Source organism: Pectinophora gossypiella, chromosome 17, assembly GCF_024362695.1.
Source record: "Pectinophora gossypiella chromosome 17, ilPecGoss1.1, whole genome shotgun sequence".
Taxonomy (NCBI): Eukaryota; Metazoa; Arthropoda; class Insecta; order Lepidoptera; family Gelechiidae; genus Pectinophora; species Pectinophora gossypiella.
The window spans coordinates 11,638,150-11,666,081 of NC_065420.1; the positions used below are offsets into that span (position 1 = coordinate 11,638,150).

The following is a 27,932-nucleotide window of genomic DNA, read 5'->3' on the forward strand; positions in this document are numbered from 1 at the left end:
CTACTCATTGATGTTTTTAAGTACAAAAATATTAATTATGCTATTAATTATCAATGCAATAACGCGTACGTCTCAGTGTTGGCACAAAAAATGTTTTACAAAAATCAAATTAGAATTGCAAATATGAACTTTTATTCGTCATCACTCTTGGAGATACCGTTTTCGTATCATAAAATCGGTTTGATTTTAAATACGTCGTGCGACAACTGGGATTCTATATTCGATAATATGGATGAGAGTGTGATGCTCAAGAATTCTTTCAAGTGGTTTATTATCACAGAGAACTTGTTGGAAACCCGAAACGTATTGAGTCAGTATCCTATAGAAATCGATTCTGACGTAATAATTATTTATAGAGAAGAGGAAAAGTTCTACCGATTCTATGAAGCTTATACCACTGGGTTTTATACCCATGGGTCGTTCTATGTCAAGCGAATAGGGTACTGGAATTCGTCGTTACATTTGGAAGACAAGAGAAGGACGAATTTAAGCGGCGTGTTGCTGAAAGCAATGGTGGTAGTGACACAAAAGGTGGTCAACGAAACTTTCGAAGATTATGTGGAGAGGTCTAAACTGTCCAAATCTGATACGCTGCATAAGTTGAAATACGTCACTCTCCTCAAATACCTACGACATATGTATAATTTCAGGTGAGTTATACAGTAAAGAAAAAACTCATGATGTCATGTCCTTATATTATGTAAGTATGTAGTCGTTACATGATCCATGTCAGGGGCTTTTGGCGACTCAGTAATAACCCTGATACCAGGGTTGATGAGGTTGTATTCTTACAACCCACTCGATAAGAAGAAGGAAAAATGATATCATTCAGTTGATTTTCAACTACCCACACTCCCGAAAACTGCTTCGGAGGTTTGTGACCTAACCTGTATTGGGCTGGTGTTCCTTCGCGAGTTGGAAGGTCAGGCAGTCGCTTCTGTAAAAAACGGACCTGTCGAATCTTTAGGTTTGGTAAGCGGACCCTGTGAAAACGGGATAACCCTAGGGAGATAATGACGATTGTGTACATTCCAATATGATGGGATTGTGTCCAATACCATGCATGATAGCCTGATCATGTGTTCATCACATACGGTTTATCATATTAATCTTAATAACATAACACTTAACATAACATAAAGCTTAAATTACGACTAATAATGTAAGTATATCCCAATTGTGGTAATCAGAGTTACATCCATCGCAAGATGTACATACTAAGAACCCACATTTCACACACACACGCACGCACGCACGCAAGCACGCCCGCACGCACACACACAAAGGTACACATCTGAAGAGAGCTTCACACTCACATTTCTCATTTCGCACATTTCTCTCTTGTGTAAGTTGTTTTTCTTGTATGTTTTCATTTAAGTTATGTGTAATTCCGTGTTTTGTTTTTATATTTGTTACTGTGGTGTCCCTTTATAATAAACGTTTCTTTCTTTCTTTTATTTAATTAGAAGAACTTTCGGTTAGACCAACGTGATAGACGGTGAGCCGTATCGCCGTCTGCACTGGTCGTGCCAAGTGTGTTAGTGTTGTTTTTAAGCATACCTAAACCCTCAATTTTATGCCATTGACTTGTCCAAATAGCTACGAATTGAGCCGCACGAATTCATGGGGCTACCTCCACAACGGGAGTTTCGACGGGATGATTGGAACCTTGCAACGGAATGAGACAGACATCGGAGGGTCGCCGATCTTCTTCCGTCTGGAGAGGGCCAGGGTAGTGGACGCGACCATTGAAGTATGGCAATCCAGGTACTTTAATCAGCTTGATGAGCAGGCAGAGACGGTATTGGGACTGTTACGGGGGCAAATTCTTTTTTTTTGTTCAGATAGGAAATCGGATGCGTCGCGGTTTGTAATGTATCGAGAACCGGACATATTTCAGAAACCCGTTTTTTCGGTTCTAAACACAAGTCAGAACCGGGTACCCAGTTTTTTTAGGGTCTTTTAAAAAATCGATAATAATGTCCTTACCAAACAAACGACAGTCTCACAAAGTGATATCGACAGTGTCCCCATGGGGAATCGAACGCGGACCTGCAGTGCAGGTCGTGAGCCCACCGCTAACCACTAAACCACCGAGGCTGTTATGGCATTTCATTATACTTTTATGTTATGCCCCTAGGCCAGTATTCATCCTGCGTCACCCGAAGCACCCTGGTGGATACTTCATGATATTTATACGGCCCCTGACCAATCGAGTGTGGAGCTGCATCGTAATGGTGCTGGCGGCATCATCTGCGATCCTCTGCATCATGCTGAAGCTGAAGCCTTTGCGGGTCGAAGGAGACCACGGAGACTCTTCGATTAGTCTTGCCGTTTTGGTTATTTGGAGTGCCATTTGTCAACAAGGTAAGGCCCATTTGTCCGGCCAAGTAGTTAATGCCATCTGCGGCAAATCTACAATAAGTCACATAAAAAAAAGTCAACAAGGTACTGTGTTGCTGGCCGTTATGATTTATGGCTGTTTGAATAGGCTAGTTTCAAACTAGTCAAATCAGTTACCTTTTACTAAACGTCAAAACACGAAATTACTAATGGAATTTGTATGAAAAAGCACACTGTGACGTCATAGAAAAACGTTATAAAATATCGGACTTATTACGTTTTTCTTGATTAAAATTCGTAAATAAGTTAAATATAGAAAAAAATAAATGTTTTGCGAGTTTTAAATATCTTTATTTCTAGTGATCAGAATTTCATAATTTATCTTGAACTTAGTAGGTACACTACCCAATTATGCTGTACTCGGGTAGATTTTGTCGCATACTTTTCTATACAGGGTGTTAGTGACATCGTAACGAATACTGAGGGGGATGAATTCAGACCATGATTCTAAGTTAATATAAAGTGGAATTTTCCGTCGCAATATTGTTGTTTTTTTAGTTTTATTAAATTATTTTCAATTCCATACTTTTGCGATGGAAAATTCCACTTGATATTAACTCAGAATAATGAACTGAATCATCCCTCTCAGTACTTATTCGTTACGATGTCACTAACTCGCTGTATAGTAAGTGAGCTATGTCATCAAATGGGGGGTGTCCTACTTACTGCTGGGCAAAGGCCTCCCGGAATTTCTTCCAGGATTCTCTCTCCAATGCTTCCTCCAGCCAGCCTTCCTTTTTTTGTTGTTCTTTTATAAGTAGTTAATTGACAATTTGTGTAAGTTTTGAGTCTGATGTTTTTGTACTGTTGTTGCGTTTTTTTACTTATTGTAGATTTGCCGCAGATGGCATTAACTACTTGGCCGGACAAATGGGGAGCGCTGAGGGCTCTCACAACAGGTCTGACGGTGCCCAGTTGGGCGCGAACCTCGGCTCAGGGCGTTGTCTGAGAGGAAGAATATTGGAAAGAATTAATCGACCCTAGTGGGTCGATAGCGATAATACTGTTGTTGTGTGTGGCGTCCTTTTATAGTTCTTTTTTCTTATTTTTAGGCAGCGACATTTCTAGAAGCTCAACATCGATCAAGCTCGTGATGTTCGTCACATTCGTCTTTGCGCTGACCATCTATCAGTATTACAATGCAACGGTCGTGTCTGGGTTGCTACGTGATCCGCCAAAGACCATCCGAACGCCCAAAGATCTCTTGCGCAGTCATCTAAAAGCTGGAATACATGATGTACTGTACAACAGAGATTTCTTTAAGGTTTGTTCCATTGTCTGTGTAAGTATTAATGCGATACATTTATTGTGATATACTTACAAATTACTATTAGATATAATTACATGTTATTACTTGAGATTCTTTCCTGTAGACAAACTTTTTAAACAGTTATGCAGGGCATAGATAAATTGTATATTTAGTATTAAGATAACGACCTCCGTGGTCCAGTGGTTGAACGTTGGGCTCACGATCCGGAGGTCCTGGGTTCGATTCCCCGTGGGGACATATCACAAAAATAGTTAGGACATAACAGGCTGATCCGCCATTCCGTCGTCGTTCGGCGATTGTCCAAAAGTAAGATGATCCGTGCTTCGGAAGGCACGTTAAGCCGTTGGTCCCGGTTACTACTTACTGATGTAGTTAAGTAGTCGTTACATGAGCCATGTCAGGACTTTGGCGGCTTAATAGTAGCCCTGACACTAGGGTTGATGGGGTTGGTAATCCACCTCACAACCCACACGATAGAAGAAGAATGTTGGTCTAACAGAAAGCTCGATGCGGTGTGGGTACTTAGTTTATCTTGTGATGGATGTACCTCTGACTACCGCAATTGGGATACAGTCGTGAACTTATATTATATTAGACTATTGTTTAATTTCAGCATACAACAGACCCTGTAGCCTTAGAGATGTATGAGAAGAAGATCGTATCTGCGTCGGGAAATAATTTCTTTTCTTTAGAACACGGTATGATGTTAGTGAAGCAAGGCGGGTTTGCTTTCCTAGTCGACAATTCTATAGGTAAGCGGTTTAGCTATAAATTTCTCGAAAGGTCCACTATGCGTGACGTAATTCTTGGCAATAGTGGGCAAATTACATCTTTCCAAAGGGTCTAGCCTCCTGGGGCGTTCGCAGGTTTCGCGGAGCATCCTCGTTAGCCTATTTGACGGGAGTACGTACATACATACTATCACAAATTTAAGAGCCACGCTCTTGTCGGTGTAGCATTCTCCATGCAAATTTTTAGGGAAAAATAGGGCAGTGGTTTCCCTTATGCCTTCCGCCCCGCAGTACTCTGTCTGACGCGATTGGGATGGCGCCTAGAGTACTTAGTATATATCAAAGCCATGCTAGGACTCCTGTCCTCCGCTTTGAATAGTACTGGCAGTTACTGCTGCCTGCTCTGTGGTTTCAGCTTACAGTCCCTGTGACGCGCCCCTTCCGTCATGCATTGCCGTACCGATGGCTCCCATCTCCACCTCTGCAACCGTTGAGGTCTTCACCCGTATCCCTGGGCAAGGGTTCTACGTTATACCCCGTAGGTCTGGGTTCCTTATATGAACACAGCCAACATCTCACTCCGGCCTATAGAAGCTGTACATGCATATCTACATAAATTACGCTAGTAGGTATCTATGGGGGTGGGCAGAGCTACAAGTAAAGGCACTTTAGATACGAAGTCCTAATACTGATATACATAACATAAATAGCCTATATACGTCCCACTGCTGGGCACAGGCCTCCTCTCAATCAACCGGAGAGGGTATGGAGCATACTCCACCACGCTGCTCCACTGCGGGTTGATGGAATACTGATATAATGATCCGTGATTAGCGCATCGCCATTACGTACCATCATGTGTGATAAAGGACAACCGAATAGTGTGTCATAATGTTAATGTGATGTCGGTTTTTACGACAGGAAAGAGCAACTGAACTCGTTTTTTGTTACTATCGCTCGAGGAAAATACTACATATAGAACGGCAATTCTCCGCTCCCCACTAGCGGCTGAGTTTATCTCACCCCCCTCGGTCTTACTTTAGTCTTCAATCGTATGGACGTCACACAAACAGATGCGATATAATGTCAATGTGTAGTGTCTTTGTAACACGAGGTGTTTTGTATGAAGAGTCCGGGACGTGTTCTAGCATAAAGGTGTGTTTTTATACAAAGAATAGTTGGTCTTCGTTGTTTGCAGCGTACGGTATAATGCGTAACACTTTCAACGAGGCGGAACTGTGCGAGGCGCATGAGGTGGCGCTCTACCCGCCACAGAACATGGCAGCTGTGGTCAAGAAGAAATCGCCGTACAAGGAACACTTCGCTTACGGGTAACGTACCGATAGTAACATACGATATTAGTAGAGCATTAAAAAAACTTTGTGTCCTCGAAGGGGTAGGTAGAGTCATATTAAGAGTTATTTTTCGAGCCTAAGCTTTTAGTCAGTGGAAACCCGGCCTTAATCAATCAATAATACTTTATTGCACAACGACATATACACAGGAGCTCGGTGGCGCAGCGGTAAACGCGCTCGGTCTGCGATTGTTGAAATTAAGTAACTTTCACAAAGGATGGGTGACCAAAAAAAAAAAGTTTTCATCTAGAGCTCCTCCGTGCTTCGGAAGGCACGTTAAGCCGTTGGTCCCGGCTGCATTACCAATCCGCACTGGGCCCGCGTGGTGGTTTAAGTTCCGATCTCCGTACCCATCCATAGGGAAGGCCCGTGCCCCAGCAGTGGGGACGTTAATTGGCTGGTAATGATGATGATATACACAGGACATAAACATAGGAATAAAAATAAGCACAATAGACGGTCTTAGTGTTCTTAAATTAGCCGTCGTCTCTTTGTAGGCTTCGCAAGATGTTCGAGAGTGGTCTGATGCGGCGTATCAAGTCCGTGTGGGATGAACCGAAGCCCGCGTGTGTGCACACTCCGGACACCAGCCTGATATCAGTATCTGTGCGCGAGTTCGCCACGCCGCTCGTCGCGCTGCTCGCCGGATGTCTCCTCGCCACACTCATAATGGCGTTAGAGATATTACTCCATAAATTCTACAAAATACGTTTTAGTTTTAACTGAACATTTAATTAAAATTTCTGCCTAAAATCAACGTGTTACATTTTTTTTTGGGTGGCTCGCCTATTAAACGTGTGCAACATTTTAGGGTCAAATTACCCCTTCATTCTGAGTATGAGAGTGGTCCAGTTTACCGCTCTCATGAGACCATTCAGGCGAGTAGACTAAAACTCGCTTGCAGGCTTGATATTTAGTGGGCGATTTGCCACCTAACCCAAATTTTGACTGTCGATTACTCGTTCATTTTTTCGGTGGGTAAGAAAATGAAAGGTAACTTAACGAGTATAGGTAGGAATATTGGGATTAAAACAATTAGAAATGCTTAAAAACAATGACTTTTTTTGAAGAAATTTGAGATTTTTGGTCAATAAATATAATACTAAATGATATTATTTCAATAAGGATAATTATAATAATGTATGATATGAATATCGCAGCATGCTTACTAATAAAATTTCTTTCTTACTGATTTTATTTTGTCATCTGCAAAACAGCAGTAGCATAAAGAATAATACTACGTATAGAACGGTAACTCTCCGCTCCGCACCAATTCGTATCGGCGCTTACCTCACCCCCTCTGGGTCTTACTTTAAAGTCTTTAGGAGGGGTATGGAGCATACTCCACCACGCTGCTCTACTGCGGGTCGGTGGAAGTGATTTTACGGCTAATAGTGCCAACTGCACGGGATCAACACGAAAACACATGCCTTAAAACAAACTGGCACGGAAAAGAAGGAAATGTCAACTTTAAAATACCAAAAAATGTCAACTTTAAAATACCAAAAAAGCTCAGTTGAGGCTGAATCAAGTGGAGGAAGAGGAGAGTTCTTAGGGTGTCATTGGTGCTAATTCCTGTAAACACCATCTAATTTTATTTTAAGTTATATCTGTCATTTTCTTATCCGCCGAAAAGGAAAGGGAGGGGTAATCGACAAGCATAAAATTTATGGAACACACGTCAATTTTAAGCACAAGTCTAAAACAACCGTCTAAAAATTTTACATTGCCCAATAACCCGCCAGAATTATGTTGACAGCACACGTCAAACGGTTTGCATACCAGCGACATACCTTTTTGATTCGCCCGGGTTTTTCATTCATTTACTCGTTCTTCCTAAAATTAAGAGCTGTCAATCATCCGTCCCTTTCCTTTTCGGCGGATAAGAAAATGACGGGTATAACTTAAAGTAAAATTAGGTGTCTGCAAGAATCGGGGCCATTCATTCAAACAATCACACAATAATAAACAAACATATACGTAGTATGTATAAATCACTATTTATTCTAATATATCTTAATCGGCCAGCTGGTCAAGTAATTAAATATGGTACAGTATAGCGAACAGTACAAGTTATAACGAGATATTTCGCATTCGACTGTCAATCAAGCGATCCTTTGTGACAATGGACTTGAGGTCTGCATGTCATAACTATTGATAACTTTCCTATATGCTTATGCAATATAAATGCTTTTAATTCTCTAACGCGTTCTTCTTAAGGCTTTTTTGGTATACCACCTACGCCTTGACGCGTAATTAGCGCGATATGCAACAAAAATCGGCGATACAACCAAATAGACGCCTACTGTCTTATTCCAAAACGAAGACTGAAGATAATAAGTACCAATAGTCAAAATGGCCACATCGAAGCAATTCATCTAAGAAAGCAACATTGCAATTTGACATTTGCGCATATAAAAGTAAGTGAGTGATGATTACATAAGATTACTAAATCTTTTAAGGGGGCAATGTATACGTTTTTACAATAAGATTCAGAATTTGCCTTTCAACTGCTTTAAGATAGTAGTTAAACAAAAACTTTACAAAAAAGGTTATTATAAAGTTAGTGATTATTTAGAAGATATGAATGCATGGGATTAACTGTCTGAGAACTGATATTAGGCAGCTAAATTACTCAATTGTATACCAATATTTTATGTTTTATGTCTATTTTTATTTTTTTAAAGAACGTCCAGGGCCCTGTGCCGAGGTTTTTCTTGCAGCTTCTTTTCCCCGGCTATACAGGTTGTGAGAAGCTGCAGTAGTTTTAGGCGGATGAGACGTTCGTTATGTAAAATTGACGATTCAATGTGTAACTATGTTACCTACTGAATAAAGATATTTTTGAATTTGAATTTGAGCAATGCAAACAACTGTCAAATAACATTATTGCTTTCTTAGACTGAATTCCTTGATGTGGCCATTTTAACCCCCCAGGTTTAAAATATAGTCCGCGACTTTCCAGGCTACCTTCACCAAAAACAACATAGATGGCGTCGTACAGATTTAACGTGATAATTACCTATTTTCTCATTACTCGGCTACATAATTATTCCAAAATACAATGTAATAACAAAAGCATGTATAAAAATATTTATTGCTTGATATTTGGATCACATTATGTATAGAATTGAGGAGCTCGGTGGCGCAGCGGTAAACGCGCTCGGTCTGCGATTGTTGAAGTAAAGCAACTTTCGCAGAGGCCGGTCATAGGATGGGTGACCACAAAAAAAAGTTTTCATCTCGAGCTCCTCCGTGCTTCGGAAGGCACGTTAAGCCGTTGGTCCCGGCTGCATTAGCAGTCGTTAATAACCACCAATCCGCACTGGGCCCGCGTGGTGGTTTAAGGCCCGATCTCCCTATCCATCCATAGGGAAGGCCCGTGCCCCAGCAGTGGGGACGTTAATGGGCTGGTGATGATGAATCTACATAATTATTCCAATATACTATGTAATAGCAAAAGCATGTATAAAAATATTTATTGCTTGATATTTGGATCACATTATCTATAGAATTATGTTGCTACCTATATTGCTTCTCTTTATTTTGATTTGAATCATAACGGGTGGAAGATGTAATTGTGCTTGGGTGTAATAAAAGGGATCATCAGTCTTCTTCTTCTATCGTGTGGTGTGAGGTGAATTACCAACCCCATCAACCCTGGCTTCAGGGTTATTACTGAGCTGCCATATGCCCCTGACATTTCATCATCATTTATACTTAAGAACAAAGATAAAAGATGCGTATGTCTGTTATCTATGAAGGTTAAACGAATGAAAATCTGTACAGCGCCATCTACATTGTTTTTGGTATTATCTTTAGCCTTCGCATAGTGATGGGGCGGCAATATTTAAATTTTCGCATAGAATTCGTCGACCGTTTGTTGTGATATCTGATCTATTTGTCAGATGTATGGACAGAACCCCTTATTAGGAATCTAGAAGTTATATCGTCGATAATATCAAGCTACGGGCAGACGTGGCTAATGCAATAAAACATCGACCACATGTCTGTTATCACGCGAAACACGCATCAAGGCGCAGGCGGGCCCGTACTATAATATAGCGGTATTAAAGTCACAATGGCAATTCTTTAAAATGCGCAGGAACGTTTGGAATTTACATTGTAGTAAATGTTATAAATAATGATGCCAGGGAAGACTTGTGATGCTTTGGAGCTGAGGTTGGGTAGGGTCTCGGTATAACTTGTAGTGTGGCGGCGGAGCGTGCAAGCGGTATGCGTGCGGCGCGGTCGGCGCGGGCTGAACGGTCGGCGCTGGGGACGCGGTCGGCGCCGACGGTGCGGTCGGCGCTGGCGGCACGGTCGGCGCGGACCGGGCGGTCGGGGGTAACTGCACGGTCGGCGCTGACGTCACGGTCGGCACGGCCGACGCGGTCGGCGCAGGTTTTCACCGCTCCTCCAACATTAAAGTCTCTTGCGGGAATAACTTGAGAACACGTAGCGTACTGCTAAGAGGTTCCGCCGTTAGCTGTGGAGAGATTTTGTTTAATAATTTATTAAAATAATAAATTTATTTAACGTAACATAAGGTTACGACAATATCCCAATTGGGATAGAGTACGTAAGTACACCCACACCTCACCGAGCTTTCTATTGGACCAACGTGATAAAATTTATATAAAAAAATAATTATTAATTCAAGTAAGCTTTTGATGAAATAAAAGCTTTGGTATAAAATGATGTATCTCACTGACTTAATATTTGAATTAACTTAATCATTTATTATATTTATAATTAATTTGTTAATAACAGCCTCCGTGGTCTGGTGGCTAACCACCAGACCGTGAGATCGTGAGAGATCGTGAGCTTAGGCTCTAAAGCCTAAGCTCACGATCTGGAGGTCCGGCTTCGATTCCCGACGGGAACATTGTCGAAATCACTTTGTGACTGACTTTTGTTTGGTAAGGACTTTGCAGGCTTGAATCACCTGATTGTCCGAAAAAGTAAGATGACTCCGTGCTTTGAAGGGCACATTAAGCCGTTCGTATTACAGCTAATAGCCGGGACCAACATCTCCAGCAACCCGCATTGTAGCAGCGTGGAGTATGCTCCATACCCCCTCCGGTTGTATGAGGGGAGGCCTGTGCCCAGCAGTGTGCATAGGATGTTTATAGCTTTGGCCAATCAAAGCAAGAACTACGGATGAGTTTCTGTGTGAACGGTTACAAGTACTAATATGTATACACTTTGAAACCATGTCACATTAACTTTTTTGACAAATTAAACCGTAAGTCTCATTAAATGACAAATATGATAGTGCGACAGGGTTCTAAAGTGGGTACATGATATTATTTCTCATGACTGTAATAGTTAGTGATTCAAGAGCGGGCGATAAATAAACAATCAACTTACGTCTCTCCTAGGCCAGCTAGAGATGACCTTGTAGTTTTCTTTTGGATAACCTTTTGACGCGAGGAAGTCTAGTAACGCCTGAAAAAAAAAAACATTAGAATAAGACTACACTGCCTGTACTGGGTTGGTTTTCCCTTCGCGGATTGGTCCCTATACCAGCGAAATATCTATTTGGCTCGCCCGGATTATTCATTTATTCACTCATTCATTTTAATATTAACAGGCGTCCATCCGTCCCTTTCTTTTTGAGAGGATAAAAAAATGACAGATATAACTTTAAATAAAATTAGAGGGTGTTTACAGGAATTAGCACGAATAAACCTGAAACAATGTAATAACGGTGACGGTATCAGTTAGTCGAGCGGGTCTCAAGGGGAGCGGAACTCACGTTGAGCGGGTCTGTGGCGAGGAACCTCCGCTCGAGGTAGGTGTCGTGCGGCGGCGGCAGGCGCACCCGTATGCGCGCCACGTCGGCCGCGCCCGCCGCCGGCTCCGAAGGCACGCGCAGCGCCGCGCTCGCCCGCGCCGCCTGCCACAACGAACACTAATTCAACCAACTTTCTTGACTACGTTCCCCAAAACATCATCATAGAAGGGAAGCTAGGAAAGACAGGAAGGGGGATACCAAGAAGAGGGGAGCTAAAAAAGCCAATTAGAAGCAATTCATCTAAAAAGAGGAGCTCGGTGGCGCAGCGGTAAACGCGCTCGGTCTGCGATTGTTGAAGTAAAGCAACTTTCGCAAGGGCCGGTCATAGGATGGGTGACCACAAAAAAAAAAGTTGTATTCTCGAGCTCCTCCGTGCTTCGGAAGGCACGTTAAGCCGTTGGTCCCGGCTGCATTAGCAGTCGTTAATAACCATCAATCCGCACTGGGCCCGCGTGGTGGTTTAAAGCCCGTTCTCCCTATCCATCCATAGGGAAGGCCCGTGCCCCAGCAGTGGGGACGTTAATGGGCTGATGATGATGATCATCTAAAAAGCAATATTGCAAATCGACATTTGCACGTATAAAAGTATGTCAAATAGCAATATTGCTTATTCGGACGAATTGCTTTGATGTGGTCTTTTTGACCGCCCAGATTAAAGAGAAGGCGAACGTCGTTTCTTGGCCTTTGATAGACAAGAAGACAACAGCATGGCGCTTAAATTAGTGATGTGATCATAATATTACTTACCGCTTTTCTCGCCTCTTCCATTTGTCTTTCTGACTCTACTCGTTCCATTTCTTGATTTCTTTCTAGTTCTTGCTGTTTCTTTATTTCTTCTTTAGCTCTGGAAACGGTAAGCAACAAATGAGTTAAAATACTAAGGTATTTTGCCTTCTAGTATTTTCTTGTCTCGATAGCTATTATCGGTCCATTTAGGTTTTTCACTTAGAGTTCTTTACAATCGTTTTGATTGACATCGAGGTCAAGTCTAATCTCGATTGTACGGTCACGAGCATTAATATGTATAAACTTTGGTACCATGTCACATTAACTTTTTTGACAAATTGAACTCTCACTAAATGTCAAATATGTTAGTGCGACAGAGTCCTAAACTGGGTACATTATATTGCTCATGATTGTACCGGGCGATGCAAAGCCTCGATAATAAAAAAAAAACAAATATCTGTACTGCTTATAATCTAAATTCGTGCTCAACACTATTATTTATTATTCATATTTTTATTTTATTTTTTTTTTGTTATGTATCATTATATGTTTATTGCACCAGCCCGTGCTCCAATGAATAATCTTCTTTCACCCTAAGGTTGCCTGGCAGAAATTGCTGTTTATCAATAAGGCCGCCTATTGTGCTTATGTTTTATTGTTTTATTCGTATGTTTATGTCCTTTGTATATGTTGTTGTGCAATAAAGTATTATTGATTGATTGATTGAACACTAGCAGAAGGCTAGGTCCAAGAACGCGCGGGGCGTCAAGCGGCGCGAAGCAGGCCGCCGTAAAAACAAACCTATGACGATCTACTGAGCGTTCAAGGAGAAGCGTTTTTGCACGCGTTTCTTTAATTGTATTGCGTCACATAATGGTGACACGGCGGGTGCTTGTGACTTGTCAATTAGTTCCAGTAACATTCGCGGGACTTCTTTTGTGGCGCATACGGGTTTATTACACCTATCTGTCTGGCAGGCTAGATGCGTCAAGGTCTCGGGTGGTTACCATGGTTACTCCCCACCAACTCGCTCGAGATTGTGGTTACCATGGTTACGTGTTCGTCAAGATTTTGCTAGTTGGAAACTAGCCTTTTCAAAAATAATCTTCCACACAAACAGTGTAGGTAACTAGCACCGATATAACCTCACCTGTCGGCCTCGAGGCTCCGCTGGTAGGCCTCGTCCTGTTCGCGCTTGACCCGCTGGCGCGCGTCCCGCTCGCGTTCCACGCGCGCGTCCTCCGAGCGCTGCGACGCGAACCGCTCCAGCGCCTCCACCAGCCCGCCCACCAGCTCCGACACGCCCACGTTACCTGCACACACACACGTCGTAGTTCAAATTCAAATTCGAAAATATCTTTATTCAGTAGGTAACATAGTTACACTTTGAATCGACAATTTTTACATAACGAACGTCTCATCCGCCTAAAACTACTGCAGCTTCTCACAACCTGTATAACCGGGGAAAAGAAGCTGCAAGAAAAACCTAGGCACAGGGCCCTAGACGTTCTTTTAAAAAAATAAACATAAAATATTGGTATACAATTGAGTAATTTAGCTGCCTAATATCAGTTCTCAGACAGTTAATCCCATGCATTCATATCTTCTAAATAATCACTAACTTTATAATAACCTTTTTTGTAAAGTTTTTGTTTAACTACTGTCTTAAAACAGTTGAAAGGCAAATTCTGAATGTCAATGGGAATCTTATTGTAAAAACGTACACATTGCCCCTTAAAAGATTTAGTAATCTTATGTAATCGACTGACTTGTAAAGCAAGTTTATTTTTATTCCTGGTATTAACAATGTGCCGATCGCTATTTTTTGCAAATAATCCTATATGTTTTTTACATATATTAAGTTTTCAAAGATATATTGTGATGCCAAAGTTAAAATATTAATTTCTTTAAATTTATTTCTAAGTTACATCTTGGGTCCCAATTTGTAGTCTTATACCACACCCCGGATATTTCATACAAAACACCCCATTTTACACTGACACTACACATTGGCGTTATCGTACACGCGCATCTGTGTGTATGACGTCTGACGCCCATACGATTGAAGACTAAAGTAACACCGAGGGTTTGAGGTAAACGTAGCGCAGCCGCTGGTAGGGAGCGGAGAGTTCCCGTCCTATAAGTAGTATTACAACTTTTTTCATAATTTCAAATTTCATAACCATAACCACGTGAGCACAAATTGTACCTACATTGAAACGTGATTGAAAGGATACTAGCGTGTCTATTGCAAGGTTTTGTCAACAAAAAACCCATCAGATGATTTTTCAAAAATGTTTTTACGTGGTTTTCACTAGAAGACAATTCTATAATCTATACCGGGTGTTAGTGACACCGTAACGAAAACTTTCGGGGATGGTTCAAACTATTATTCTGAGTTGATATCACGTACAATTTTCCGTCGCAAAATTCATGAATATTTTCAGTCCCATATTGTGCTGTAAGATGTATATACCCAAAAAAATTAAAATTACGAGTTATTTAAAATCTATTGATACGATATTATCTATGTACGATAAGGTGCAATCAGTTTTTTGCTAAGTAATAAATTAATCGGTTGCACTAAGCGCTCCTGGTTACATGTCGGTTCTGTAATAGACTAAAAACACCTACAAAAACATAAATTTTATAATTATGACAACTAAAGGTTCATAATTTCACCACGGTTTACAAATAATTCGCTGGGCTCAGTGACTGCACTTTTGCTTTTTGATTATACACCAACAGTGCACGTAGGTAGGTAACTTAGGTACGTAAGATTCTTGTTTCACTCACCGTTGATGACGGAGTAGATCTCAGTGTTGGATCGTACTCTCATGATGATCACCAGAGCAGGCAGCCTCTCCACCGGGATACTGCGGATGGTCATCGCGGCCACCGGCCCCAAGGCGTTCGCCACAGAGTTCAATAACCTGAACATAATATACGGTGTTAGTGACATCGTAACGAATACTGAGGGGGTTGATTCAGACCATGATTCTGACTTAAAATCAAGTGAAATTTTCCGTCGCAAATTTCATGATTTTTTTTTAGTTTTTTAAAATTATTTTCAATTCTATACTTTTGCGATGGAAAATTCCACTTGATATTAACTCAGAATAATCAGATGAATCATCCCTCTCAGTATTCGTTACGATGACACTTACACCCCGTACAAGTACATACGGTAGCCATATAAGTAGGTATGGGTGTTAGTGACACCGTAACGAATACTGAGGGGGATGGTTCAGACCATGATTCTGAGTTGATATCAAGTGGAATTTTGTGTCAAAAAATTCATGAAAATTTTTCTTTTCTTTTTAATTATTTTCCAATCCATACTTTTGCGACGGAAATTTCTACTTGATATCAACTCAGAATCATGGCCTGAATCACCTCTCAAAGTTTTCGTTACGATGTGACTAACACCCTGTATATGCTCGTAAGTATATTTTTCCACTGTGTTCCTGTGGTACACCGGCTTACTTCGCATACGGGGAGCGCCAGTTTGAACCCCGGTACTGGACTTTCACCAATGAGTTATTAATTTTGTTAGTACAGTTATCACTAACACAGTTGACTCGACCGTTATAGACAGCGATACGGTTCACCATCTATCACATTGGTCTAACAGAAAGCTCGGTGAGGTGTGGCTACTTTGTGGGCTTATCTCTTCTTCTGTCGTGTGGATTGTGGTGGATTACCAACCCCATCAACCCTGGTGTCAGGGTTACTATTGAGCCGCCAAAGGCCCCTGACATGGCTCACGGTATGTATGTACGGTCACGAGTATTAATATGTATACACTTTGGTACCATGTCACATTAACTTTTTTGACAAATTAAACCGTAAGTCTCATTAAATGTCAAATATGATAGTGCGACAGGGTTCTAAAGTGGCTACATGATATTTCTCATGACTGTACTACTAATAGTAAACTTACATCATAGACCTCGTAACAAATAGACAGTCAATCTCTGTAAAAAGTGTCCGGGGCGCATCTTGACCCAAGCGACGGCGAGTGACGACAATGTACAATCGATATTGCGCTTTATTTGAACAGCCATAACATTTTAATTTGAGGGAATGAACTTAAATATTATCTACATAACTTAATGTATACGTATTTAGAATACGGTTCGGACGTTTTTTTAGAAAAAGTCCTTAGCGAATGTGAGTCTATTTGCTTATGTTAGGATAGGAGAGACTTACATATTGTTATTGTCAGGGTGCGTGAGGTCCCAGCCGTAGACGATGAAGTTCTCAGCCAAGGTCTGCAGGACAGTGTCACACCCCAGCAGTTGCGCGCAGAACACGTTGGATAGCACAGACTGTTCGTGGTGCAAATACACCCCCAGGAGCTTTCTCTGTCGACAAGGTTAAATTTTAGATGACTATCACTTTGGCACAGCCCGAAAACTCCATACAAACTTCTCGTGTGCCGCGTCAAGCGAGACAGACAGTTCGTGTTAACTTCTTAGCGCGCTCCATCCTGCTAGATTACTAGACTACATTTAAGTTTGTAATGTTACTAACAAATGTGGACGTTTTTTTTGTTAGAAGTCCGAAATAAACTTTTAATTATTGTTATTATTATTAGCGGACAAAAGTCAGAGTATTTTTTCTTTATTTTTGTATATAATTAATAAATAAATATTTTTTTTTTGTTTATGGCTCTTTAGACTAAAGTTAAACCCAGAAGGGGCGAAGTAAAACGAGTTAGACACCGAAATGAATAGGTGCGCGGCGGATAGTGCCTTTCCTTTTCGTTAGAAAGAAAATGATAGGCGCGTAAAGGACGGTAGAATAGAATAGAATAATTTATTTGCCAGAAAACAGTGTTTACAGATGTTATTGTATACAGTAGTCCGTGTTTTCGGCTTACAAGTAAGCATGCAAATTTATGCTGCTGTGCTACACATGCATCTACAATTATAATAAGAATTATATAATACAAATCAATCATAAAATAAAATAATAAAACTCTAATTAACAATGTCAAAGTTTAGTTTTTATAATCTAGAAATTCATGAATACTATAAAAGAAATGTTGTAGCAACCATTTTGTCAAATTAACTTTAAAAGGAGCTTAACTCTCAGCGGTAACTGTCCGCCCCGCATTAATTCGTATTGGACTTCGACCGAAGTGTTAAACACTAAGTAATAGTGGAAGTGAAGGACAGTGTCGAAAGCCGTGTTTAGTGCAGTATTAAGTTCAGTGTTTAGTGTAACGTTTCTTGTGGTGTTCAAGTGTCGCGTAAAGTGCGAAATAAAGTGAAGTGACGGTGTCGGAGTTGAACCGCGTAGCTTTGTGCTAGTGCTGTACGGTCACGAGCATTAATATGTATACACTTTGGTACAATGTCACATTAACTTTTTTGACAAATTGAACTGTAAGTCTCACTAAATGTCAAATATGTTAGTGCGACAGAGTCCTAAAGTGGGTACATTATATTGCTCATGACTGTACCGCGTGTGAAGGGAATAAATTAGTTTTTCCTTGGACTTAGGTGAGTTCCCAGTTCAGTGATACAGCGTAGGGAGGGCTATCTGTATGTGGTCGACATCAGTCCTTATGCGGTAGAGTCTACCGACCAGAATACCAAAACGAGATGTTAGTATGAAGTGTCCGGTAGGGTACAACTTAAAATTGGGACATGTCTGCTAGAACCGTCGCCATTTTATTTTGAATATTATAATCAGTCAGGAGCTCGGTGGCGCAGCGGTAAACGCGCTCGGTCTGCGATTGTTGAAGTTAAGCAACTTTCGCAAAGGCCGGTCATAGGATGGGTGACCACAAAAAAAAAACATCTCGAGCTCCTCCGTGCTTCGGAAGGCACGTTAAGTCGTTGGTCCCGGCTGCATTAGCAGTCGTTAATAACCATCAATCCGCACTGGGCCCGCGTGATGGTTTAAGGCCCGATCTCTCTATCCATCCATAGGGAAGGCCCGTGCCCCAGCAGCGGGGACGTTAATGGGCTGATGATGATTATAATCAGTACCTCTTTAGCGGGTTTGAGGCAGGCTTCTTTGATGGCGTCCTGTAATGTCCCCTCGAAGAAGTTGGGCGTGTTGGGACCGTACCGCTGGCGGAAGCGTTGCGAGAACTCGATGCAGCCGAGCGCCTCGTCGTCCACGTGCTCCGACACTGTTACAGACACACATTCAACATTTATATTAATATAATTATGACATACACAATCATACAGTCACGATGGTGGTCCAGTGAAAGTATGACAGTGGCGGATTTGAAGCCTTAGTATAGAATCTAAATATATAAAAGGAGAAACTGACTGACTGACATATCAACGCACAGCCTAAACGGCTAAACGTAGGTACTTGAAATTCGGAAGGGACGTAGCTTAGGTACCGTAGAGGTGCACTAAGAAAGGAATTCCCGGAATTCCCACGGGAACGGGAATTAGCGGGAAAATCCTTTTGTATGAATAATCTAAACAGCTTAAGTTAGACGCTTGGAATTTGGCATGCAGGTACTTAAAGCTTAGTTGCAACAGGATATGGCAAAATTCCCACGGAAACGGGAGTTAGCGGGAAGAAACATTTGTATGAAAAAATCTAAACTGCATAAGTTAGATGCTTGAAATTTGATATGCACTCCCACACACACAAAGATCTCTCTTTTATAACACGCCACGCGGACGAAGTCGCGGGAAAAAGCTAGTAATACTATATATAGAAAGGCAATTTTCCGCTCCTCACCAGCGGCAGAGCTTGGTTTACCTAGCCGCATGTGACCTGAATGTAGGGGACGACCCAAGAACGCGGATGGATTTTGTGAAGGATATGTGTGCAAAAGGTGTGAGTACTGAGATGGCGACTGATAGAAATGAATGGAAGAGGAATACATGTTGTGCTGACCCCACTTAGGGTCTGCAGGGTCTAATGTCTGCTTCGAGACTGCCCTCAAGATCATGTCAATGTGACGATTCTTATATAAAAACAGAGACTTGAGCGTGATCTTGAGGGCAGTCTCAGATGAGATTAGTTTATTAATACCATCCTTAGAGTTGGGTAAGGGCTGGAGGATGATGACTTACTGAGCGGCTGTAGCCTGTCAGACTGCACGAGGTCCACGAACATGTTGTCGTCCTCGGCCGTGAACCCATCAGCGGAGTCGTCGATCTCCTCCACCGAACTGTTCTCGCTGTCTGAACTCTCCACTATTATCTGCACAACAAACATAATGATAACACCAAAACAGCCTAAATACCGTCGCCATATTGAATACTAGCGACCCGCCCCGGCTTCGCTCGGGTGCAATGCTGAGGAAAAAATGACATTATTTACGACATCACATTAAAAACCTCAAAAGTAACAGTATTTCTACACTATTTAATGGATGTTATCATACAATTCATACATATAAACTTTCCTCTTGAATCACTCTATCTATTAAAAAAAAAACCGCATCAAAATCCGTTGCGTAGTTTTAAAGATTTAAGCGTACATAGGGATATAGGGACAGAAAAAGCGATGTTTTATACTATGTAGTGATATTGAATATTGGACGTCGCGAATTGACGTATCTGCAATTTTTGTCGAAACTGATTTGCACCTTTTGCAATTGTCAATAAGACGCAAATCACTTTAGCAATATAATAGAGATATACGTCAGCCATGATATGCAGAGCGTTTTACTTTTGGTTTTGTTTTTCGTTTTGGCCTACCACGGCTTAAATAGATAAACAGTAAATAAAATATATAAATACCCTTTTGTATTCCTTCTGCTTGTTGTTAGGCGCTCTCTTGACGGTGAGTTCGTGTTGCGGCAGGTCCAATCCGACCATTGCCAGCACGGTGTCGTCAAGTCCCGTTACGGTTGGCCAACCCGTCCATTGCTGCCAACACACACACATAACATTATTTTTTTATTATTTTTTAGCAGTTGAGGCGGTTCTGTACAGTCATGAGCAATATAATGTACCCACTTTTGGACTTTGTCGCACTAACATTATTTGACATTTAGTGAAACTTACAGTTCAATTTGTCAAAAAAGTTAATGTGACAAATACTCGTGTGCTCGTGACCGTACTGTAGACGTATCAATAAATCTAAAACTAACGAAAAACATTTTCTTTTATCTGTGTAACTTATTTATAAAAATGTAATAATAAGATCAAGAAAAACGGAATAATAAATCCGACATTTTATCACTTTTTTTCTGTTTTGGTTTTCCCCGAAGGGTAGGCAAAGGGAACTATGCCCATACAGCCATGTCTTACGTATTTTTTTTCTTGATGATTAATGTAATGATGAAAGGTGATGATGATGAAACCTAAGCCCCCACCCTCGGAGTAGACTCCTACTCCGAACCCCAAACGAATTAACTCAAAAGTCCGCATAAACTTTCGAGGTATGAAGCGGCTTCTTGGCACGAAACGAAAATAGGCAGATACACTTTGTTTATTGAACACCTCTCGCGAATGTCTTCCGACCAACTTAATGCGATCATTAACCACAAAACACCACTTCGTATTAATTATTTAGATCATTCAAAAAGCAACTGAAGAAAGCATGAAGAAAGCAACTGTCCCGTTCCCGTTTCCCGCCAAAAAGCCCCGACATTTTATCACGTTTTCTATGACGTCACAGAGTGCTTTTTCCTACAAGTTCCGTGTTTTGACGTTTAGTAAAAACTAGTTGGAAAGTAGCCCATTGGCTGTATGTAAAATCACCTGATGCCTGACGGGTATGTCGGTGAGCGAGTAGATATCGTTCTTCACTTCTCTCACGGTTCTCGTGCCTGGAAACTTGAGGGTGTAGTCCCGGTCCTCGTGTTTGATGCGTAGCACGTACGTCGTCGTCAACCGCTCTGCTACCCTGTACACATAGGCGTAAGTTTATGTATGTACGGTCACGAGCATTAATATGTATACACTTTGGTACCATGTCACATTAACTTTTTTGACAAATTGAACGGTAATTCTCACCAAATGTCAAATATGTTAGTGCGACAGAGTCCTAAAGTGGGTACATTATATTGCTCATGACTGTATGTACATTTTAAAACTCTTTGTTGTTATCTACAATAAGAACACCAAGTTTTATATTGACTTATGTATGTTCTTTTGTCTTAGCAAAAATTGTCACCACGAAATATCCGCATTTACTACTTTACTACATACATAGCTTAAGACCATTTAATATTTACCTACAAACTTGTAATACTTTTAGTAAGACCTAAGGGAAATAGCGGGACAATTCCAACTCAACTATCCTCATTACTTACTGGGAACTCCTGTCCACGAAGAACTGTTAAGTATGTACTTTCAGAAATAAATTATTTTTTATTTATTATTACTACTAGGGAAAATTCTTCGCGGGTTAGAAGGTCAGACAGGCAGTCGCTTCTGTAAAAAACCGGACCTGTCAACTTATCAGAGTAGGTAAGAAGACCCCGTTAAAAACAGGATAAACGAGATGATTCTTCGAGCCTTAGATGGTATTAACTTCTGGGCCGGACAACTTGAGTTTTTTTTTAATCGTGACTTATTATAGATTTGCCTCAGATGACATTAACTACTTCGCCGGACAAAACTCGAGCCCTGAGAGCTCTCACCGAGTATAAAAAAAAACCCAGCCTGAGGATCTCCGCAACAACAACCAAACAACACACACACACACACACACTCACTCACGCACGCACACACACTCGCACACACTCACTCACACATACACACACAAACACACACACACACACACACTGCAACCGTTCCCGAAACTATTTTTTATATTCTTACTTAATTACTTGTTTCATTTTAATTATTTCTCGCTTTTTATTTTTAACTTCATAAGTACATAAGATACTACTGCATGCTGTCTCTAATGTAATCGCTCATTTTTGTTTTCCACTAGTTTTGTCAATTTTACTGTATTGGTTCTTAATTTACATTATATAAGTTTACTCTTATAGCTCAACTTATGTGGCCGAACCCTGATTACCAAGTCACAGGCCTGTGTGCTTAGTTTGGTTTATCAGAGTTCAACAATTAATTTGTACAACTTTGTTTCTTATAAATAAAAAAAAACTTACTCATCATCAACCATAAGTTCCTCGGCGGGTTTGAGTCGCAGTACGGCATTCTGCGGCAGGTTGAGGGTGCCCAGAGCAGCCGTAGAAGTAGCTCTCGAGCCACCCAGGCCAGATATTTGTTGCCGACACACAGGCACGCCGCATACCGCTTCTAATCGCTTCTTTAAGTCATCTGGGGATGGTAAAACATGGATTGTTTAGAGGGATAAAAATAGGGAGATAAAATAAACAGCAAGTAATCAACAGCAGCCACTATTGATAAGATTTAGTAATATTCCTGTGTGATCAGATTATGTATAGAATTATGTTGCTATCTATATTGCTTCTCTTTATTTTGATCAGAATAGTAATGGGTGGAATATGTACGTAGTCGGTCCCAAAGTTCTGTCATATATGAAAATAGTGATAAAATAAAAAGTACCAATAAGTTTATAAAAATTTATATATCAATTTAAAGTATATTTATTAAGAAATGAAAATAACTTAAAATTATTCGAAATGACCTCCCTTGTTTTTAATAACTTCCCTCAAACGCCGCGGCCAGTCATCTATCGCAGCACGCACCATATTCATGTCTATTTCAGCGACGGCTTTAATTATGGCTGACTTCAGGCTCGCCAAATTTTTGTGGGGTTTAGCACAGACCTTGTTCTCTAAGACCTGCCAAATTTTATAATCCAGAGGATTAAGGTCCGGACTGGAGGAAGGCCAATCTTCGTGTCTAATAAAGTCAATTTTTTGATGGTCGAACCAGGCTTGAGTAGTTTTGGCTTTGTGTGCAGGCGCAGAATCCTGCTGGAACACGAAATGATGTTCTGAAAATAGCGTGTTGGGCAGATCTTTGACAAGCCGATTCAAAACCGTCTCTTGGTACACTTTTGCACTGGTTTTGACACCTTTTTCGCAGAAATGAACCTCCGTTGGCCCATAGTTAAGAGACACCTAACCAGACCATCACTGAAGATGGATGATGCCCATGTTGAACCCGCGGAACTTTTTTTCCTGCTTCTTCAGAGTTCTCTGCGTACACTCTATTGTTTTGCTTATTGTACTTTTCTTCTATATCAAAAATTTTTTCGTCTGTAAAAAGTATGTCACGGTGTCGGTTTCTCGCGTACCGTTTTAATAACAACCGGGATCTTTTGAGTCTAATTGCTTTCAGGCGGGCATTAAGTAAGTGTCCACTCTTTTTATTGTATGCTCGCAACTTAAGGTCTTCGTTTAAAACCTTTTTGACTGTTTTTCTACTGACCCCCATCTGCAAAGCCATCAGTTTCTGTTTTCGGATAGGATTTCTTCGTATGTGCGCCTTTATCGCTTTGATCACTGCTGGTGTTCTTGCGGAGCGAGGCCGGCCAGTTCTTTTCTTGTCCTCAACACTTGAGACTTCATTATACCTATTTATGGTACGATACACAAACCTAAGTGTTATTTTCAAATTTTTGAGCAACTTGAAAATGGTACTCGGCGAGTGTCCACAGCGATGCAACGCTAAAATTGCGATTCGGTTTTCTTTCAAGGTCCACTCCATCGTAATAAATCACGGCAAATGATCATTTTTTGTTTTAAAATAATTTTCAAACATTCAAAAATGGAACGCCATAAAATTTTTCTAAAAGCATGTTCGAAATTTAAAAATAATGTGCCTGTGACAGAACTTTGGGACCGACTACGTAATTGTGCCTGAGTGCAATAAAAAGGGTCATCATTTGTACCCAAAAACAAAGATAAAAGATGCTTAAGTCTGTTATCCATGAAATTAGAAGGATAAACAAAGGAAAATCTTTACAGCGCCATCTATTGTTTTTGAGAAACGTAGCCTGGAAAGCTCTTCGTTATTAGGCCTCAAATTGGATGAAAGCGGGGGCGGCGCGGCGGCGATAGCGGCGCGGGGAGCGGCGCGGCGGCCGCTGTTCCGTCCTCGATGCCAGCGGGCAGATCGCGCGGTGTTGCGGCGGTATAGAGTTGTGTCTCAAATGAACGCATTTTCGATTGTAGTTCTTTTGTTTCGTACGATTTATTATGGGCAAAAGATCTGAATCCCTATAGAACGTCACTACGTCAACTCAAACGCAGAGACACCGCTCGACTAGAGCGCACCGCTCGTACCCCGCTCGCCGCGCCGCTGCCATCGAGAACATTTCAATATAAGTCTTAGCATTTGAACGCGCCGCTCCCCGCACCGCCGCCGCGCCGCTGCCGCTGTCATGCAGTTTGAGGCCTTATACTCACTGACTGTTGCCGCTCCAGACATTTTGATTTCATGTATCTTATTATTACAGTGGACTTGTAGTTCTACCAAATCAGTCGAGTTATTTCTATGTGTTGAGGTGGACGCCTCGTTATTATCCACCCGATCTGTAAATAAATTGAAATTAATTATCTCAACTAATCATGTACCAGCTCATCATCATCAGCCCATTATGGTCCCCACTGCTGGGGCACGGGCCTTCCCTATGGATGGATAGGGAGATTGGGCTTTAAACCATCACGCGGGCCCAATGAGGATTGATGGATCAAACTAGGGTTCACAAAGTAATTTTTGTGATATGTCCCCACTGGGAATCGAACCTAGGACCTCCGGATCGTGAGCCCAATGCTCAACCACTGGACCATGGAGGCCGTTAACATAATTGTAGTACATACCAGGTGGGCGAGTTTTTGGAGTTATCACAGATATATCGTCGTCTATCATCTCGACGTCATGTGTCTCATTGGTTTGTGTCGAGGTGCCTCCATCTTGAGGCATAACACGGTTGATGGCCCTCTGTTGGCAAGCAACAACAATGTTAGAGACATACTCATAGATGGCTTTAGACAGAATTGTTCATAAAGGACTGTCTGGGATCATGTTACTATAGTTTCCATTAGCTTTAATGTAAAAATTTATATTTTTTTTTTGTAGTTTTATTCACACAATGGAACTGTTTATAATTTTGTGGACTGCATAAGTGGCACCTTTGGCCAATAGACGCAATGAATGATAAATCTATGTAGACAAATATCATACGACTATTGGTCGAAGTCCTCGAGATAAGAACGCCACGCACGCTGAGGAAACCGTGCCGCAGGCGCTGCTAGTAACTTATAACTCATAAAAAGAAATGTCTTTTTATGCCTCTGCCATTTTTTATAGTATTTATGAACATTACAAAACAGATTTAGAAGATTGCTTCTAAATCTGTTAAAAAAAAACAGTTATGAATATTGATTCATAACTAAATGTTTTTTTTTTTTCTTAAAGATCTATGAACTTATCTGATCTTAGAATGCTACAGGAGGCCTATATTTATAGCAGTGGGTTAATGTTGTTTTTCAATTTTATAGTAATAATAATTTGATAATGATTTTATGGTATTTTGTATACATAAATAGCCTATATACGTCCCACTGTTGGGCACAGGCCTCCCCTCAACATCAACCGGAGGGGGTATGGAGCATACTCCACCACGCTGCTCCGATGCGGGTTGGTGGAGGTGTTTTTAACGGCTAGTAGCCGGGACCAACAGCTTAACGTGCCCTCCGAAGCACGGAATCATCTTACTTTTTGGACGATCAGGTGATTCAAGCCTGAAAAGTCCTTACCAAACAAAGGAAAGGTATTTTGTATAAAGAACAGCTAATGTTCAGTTCAGAAGTTCATATAAAGGAGATTGACCAAAAGTGGTCCAAATGTCCACCACTTACGACACCTATATAACTGAATAGCTCATTAAATACTTAGTAATTAATACTATGATCGCATTCCAAAATATGTTATTAATAAAAAGTTATGGCTAAATGAAAAACCCTAGATTTTTGTCATTTTTGTACGGAAATATCTTCACCCATGTACCATCAAAATCAAACGATTGTGAATTAGTGAAAAATGTGGGGATGGGAAAAATGATGTAAAAAATATTTTCCCATAAAAAGTTACAAAATGTTGTTTATCATTTAGTCATAATTTTTTACCAACAGCATATTTTAGACTACGGTTTGGTATTTATTACTCAGTATTTAGTGACCTATTTCGATAAATAGGTCTCATTAGTGGTGGATATTTGGACCAAGTTCCATACAACTTTCAGATACTAAAAATATTGAATGTATAAATTAAAAGAGCAAGTTGTGTAATCTGAAAATTAAATTATGAATTTTATATTTAAATAAATGTAAGTTTAGTTATGGATTCATGAATAGAATATTTTATTTATGATCTCATAAAGAAACTAATGGAAACTTTTGGAATATGGCTGCAAAATAGATGATGTAATAATTTAATAGAGTAAAATTACTGCAGTTACATAGATATTAAAATTTTAACATACCAGTAAATCCCAGTTAGCTTCTTCTAAATGGTATATTGCTTCTGCAACATCTTCTATAGCCGTTATTCCCTAAAAATAAAGTTTACTTATCAATAGTTACATATTTGCCTATTAGCACTTGTGAACAAAGGAATTGACATAAATGTGTTTTCCTAATTACATGTCGAAGGCAATCAAAGTGCGTATTAATGCGAAGTTCACTTTGTAACAAACATCACGGAAACTCCAGCCCTGACAAGGCACAAAGGGATAACAACGAAATACATTTTCGTACACCTCGTATGCATTACAATGGCTGTATACATACAAACAATCGACGTGCTAACAAATAACAAAGAAAAAATATTTAAGAAAAACGAAATATATAAATTATATGCCCAAAGCACAAAGAGATAAAGGAGAAATCATAGTCACTGTTGTTGTTCACGACATAACCTTCACAAAATGGTAACCACGGGTTCTACCATAAAACTTTATTGAAATATCTAGAAAACTATATTTTGTACCTGAAAGTTTGCTAGAATTTCCTCTCTGTTCTCTGCCATCGTGATATTATTGAGCTCAAAAAATATTACTTGACATTTACGATTCTCGACAAATCACTCAAACATTAGTCATAGACGAACTCTTTTTTTTTATCTTTTGTTACCAGTAGGAAGAAAAAAATTACCTAACGAAACATGTTTCGTCTATGGTTTCAAAGCCTATGCGTGGTAGATTTAAGTGCCTGTGCACGCGAACGTTTATTAAATGCCCGCAACTAATATGAAATGAAATATATTTATTCGTAATAGTACATTGCATTGCATAATGAAAGTCCTTCACTCAACCATGTAGTGTACGAATATGCCCGTGTAGCTCCATGGGATATGGAACATATTCCAGTATTCACTTATGATTTATTAAGACTATTTGGTATGAATGCTACTGGCAAAGCTGCTAAAATACTCATACACGTTGCTAAAGTTTTATTGCAAAGCGATAAGTATTATTTATTACTGTGTTAGGGCTGTGTTACTGTGAGGGGGTTCGAAGCAAATGGAATTAGCTTACCCCGGTGGGAAGTAGGCGTGGGTTTATGTATGTGTGTATATGTTAGGGCATAGAATAACATAGTGATAAGTTACATTTTGACTTAAGTAATTAACTTATGTTTGTGGAGGCTGGAGCCTAAACTAGGTTACCCTGTACTATAGGCTCCAGGCCTCCACCTCCAGAATAAATATGGACACTAGGGACACTGTTTGTACATAGAAAGAAAAAAGAATATTAGTAACAATTTT

General features: G+C 40.5%; 2 protein-coding genes across 2 annotated transcripts; one reads left to right on the forward strand and one right to left on the reverse strand.

The window, feature by feature from the left end:
* Nucleotides 1–67: 67 nt before the first annotated feature.
* LOC126374174 (glutamate receptor-like) lies at nucleotides 68–6,569 on the forward strand. Its single transcript, XM_050020659.1, has 7 exons — nucleotides 68–650; nucleotides 1,600–1,767; nucleotides 2,141–2,367; nucleotides 3,456–3,667; nucleotides 4,287–4,425; nucleotides 5,603–5,735; nucleotides 6,257–6,569. Exons 1-7 carry the CDS (start codon nucleotides 91–93, stop codon nucleotides 6,483–6,485), a joined length of 1,668 nt encoding a protein of 555 aa, XP_049876616.1. The 5' UTR covers nucleotides 68–90; the 3' UTR covers nucleotides 6,486–6,569.
* A 1,167-nt stretch (nucleotides 6,570–7,736) lies between these two features.
* On the reverse strand, nucleotides 7,737–27,277 carry LOC126374165 (FAS-associated factor 1). Its single transcript, XM_050020645.1, has 16 exons — nucleotides 27,156–27,277; nucleotides 26,650–26,718; nucleotides 24,986–25,106; nucleotides 24,572–24,697; nucleotides 22,340–22,511; nucleotides 20,982–21,126; nucleotides 20,016–20,144; nucleotides 19,344–19,473; nucleotides 18,288–18,433; nucleotides 16,498–16,652; nucleotides 15,082–15,218; nucleotides 13,436–13,598; nucleotides 12,307–12,403; nucleotides 11,521–11,661; nucleotides 11,133–11,210; nucleotides 7,737–10,248 (listed from the first exon to the last, which is right to left on the reverse strand). Exons 1-16 carry the CDS (start codon nucleotides 27,192–27,194, stop codon nucleotides 10,168–10,170), a joined length of 1,929 nt encoding a protein of 642 aa, XP_049876602.1. The 5' UTR covers nucleotides 27,195–27,277; the 3' UTR covers nucleotides 7,737–10,167.
* Between the last annotated feature and the right edge of the window lie 655 nt (nucleotides 27,278–27,932).

Coding starts and splice junctions, on each gene's coding strand:
- LOC126374174 (XM_050020659.1), top strand. CDS start 91: ATGTTTTACAAAAATCAAATTAGAATTGCAAATATGAACTTTTATTCG. Junction 651..1,599: donor CGACATATGTATAATTTCAG/GTGAGTTATACA, acceptor TTGTCCAAATAG/CTACGAATTGAGCCGCACGA. Junction 3,668..4,286: donor ACAACAGAGATTTCTTTAAG/GTTTGTTCCATT, acceptor GTTTAATTTCAG/CATACAACAGACCCTGTAGC.
- LOC126374165 (XM_050020645.1), bottom strand. CDS start 27,194: ATGGCAGAGAACAGAGAGGAAATTCTAGCAAACTTTCAG. Junction 26,719..27,155: donor AAATTCTAGCAAACTTTCAG/GTACAAAATATA, acceptor CTTTATTTTTAG/GGAATAACGGCTATAGAAGA. Junction 10,249..11,132: donor CTAGCTGGCCTAGGAGAGAC/GTAAGTTGATTG, acceptor ATCTCTCCACAG/CTAACGGCGGAACCTCTTAG.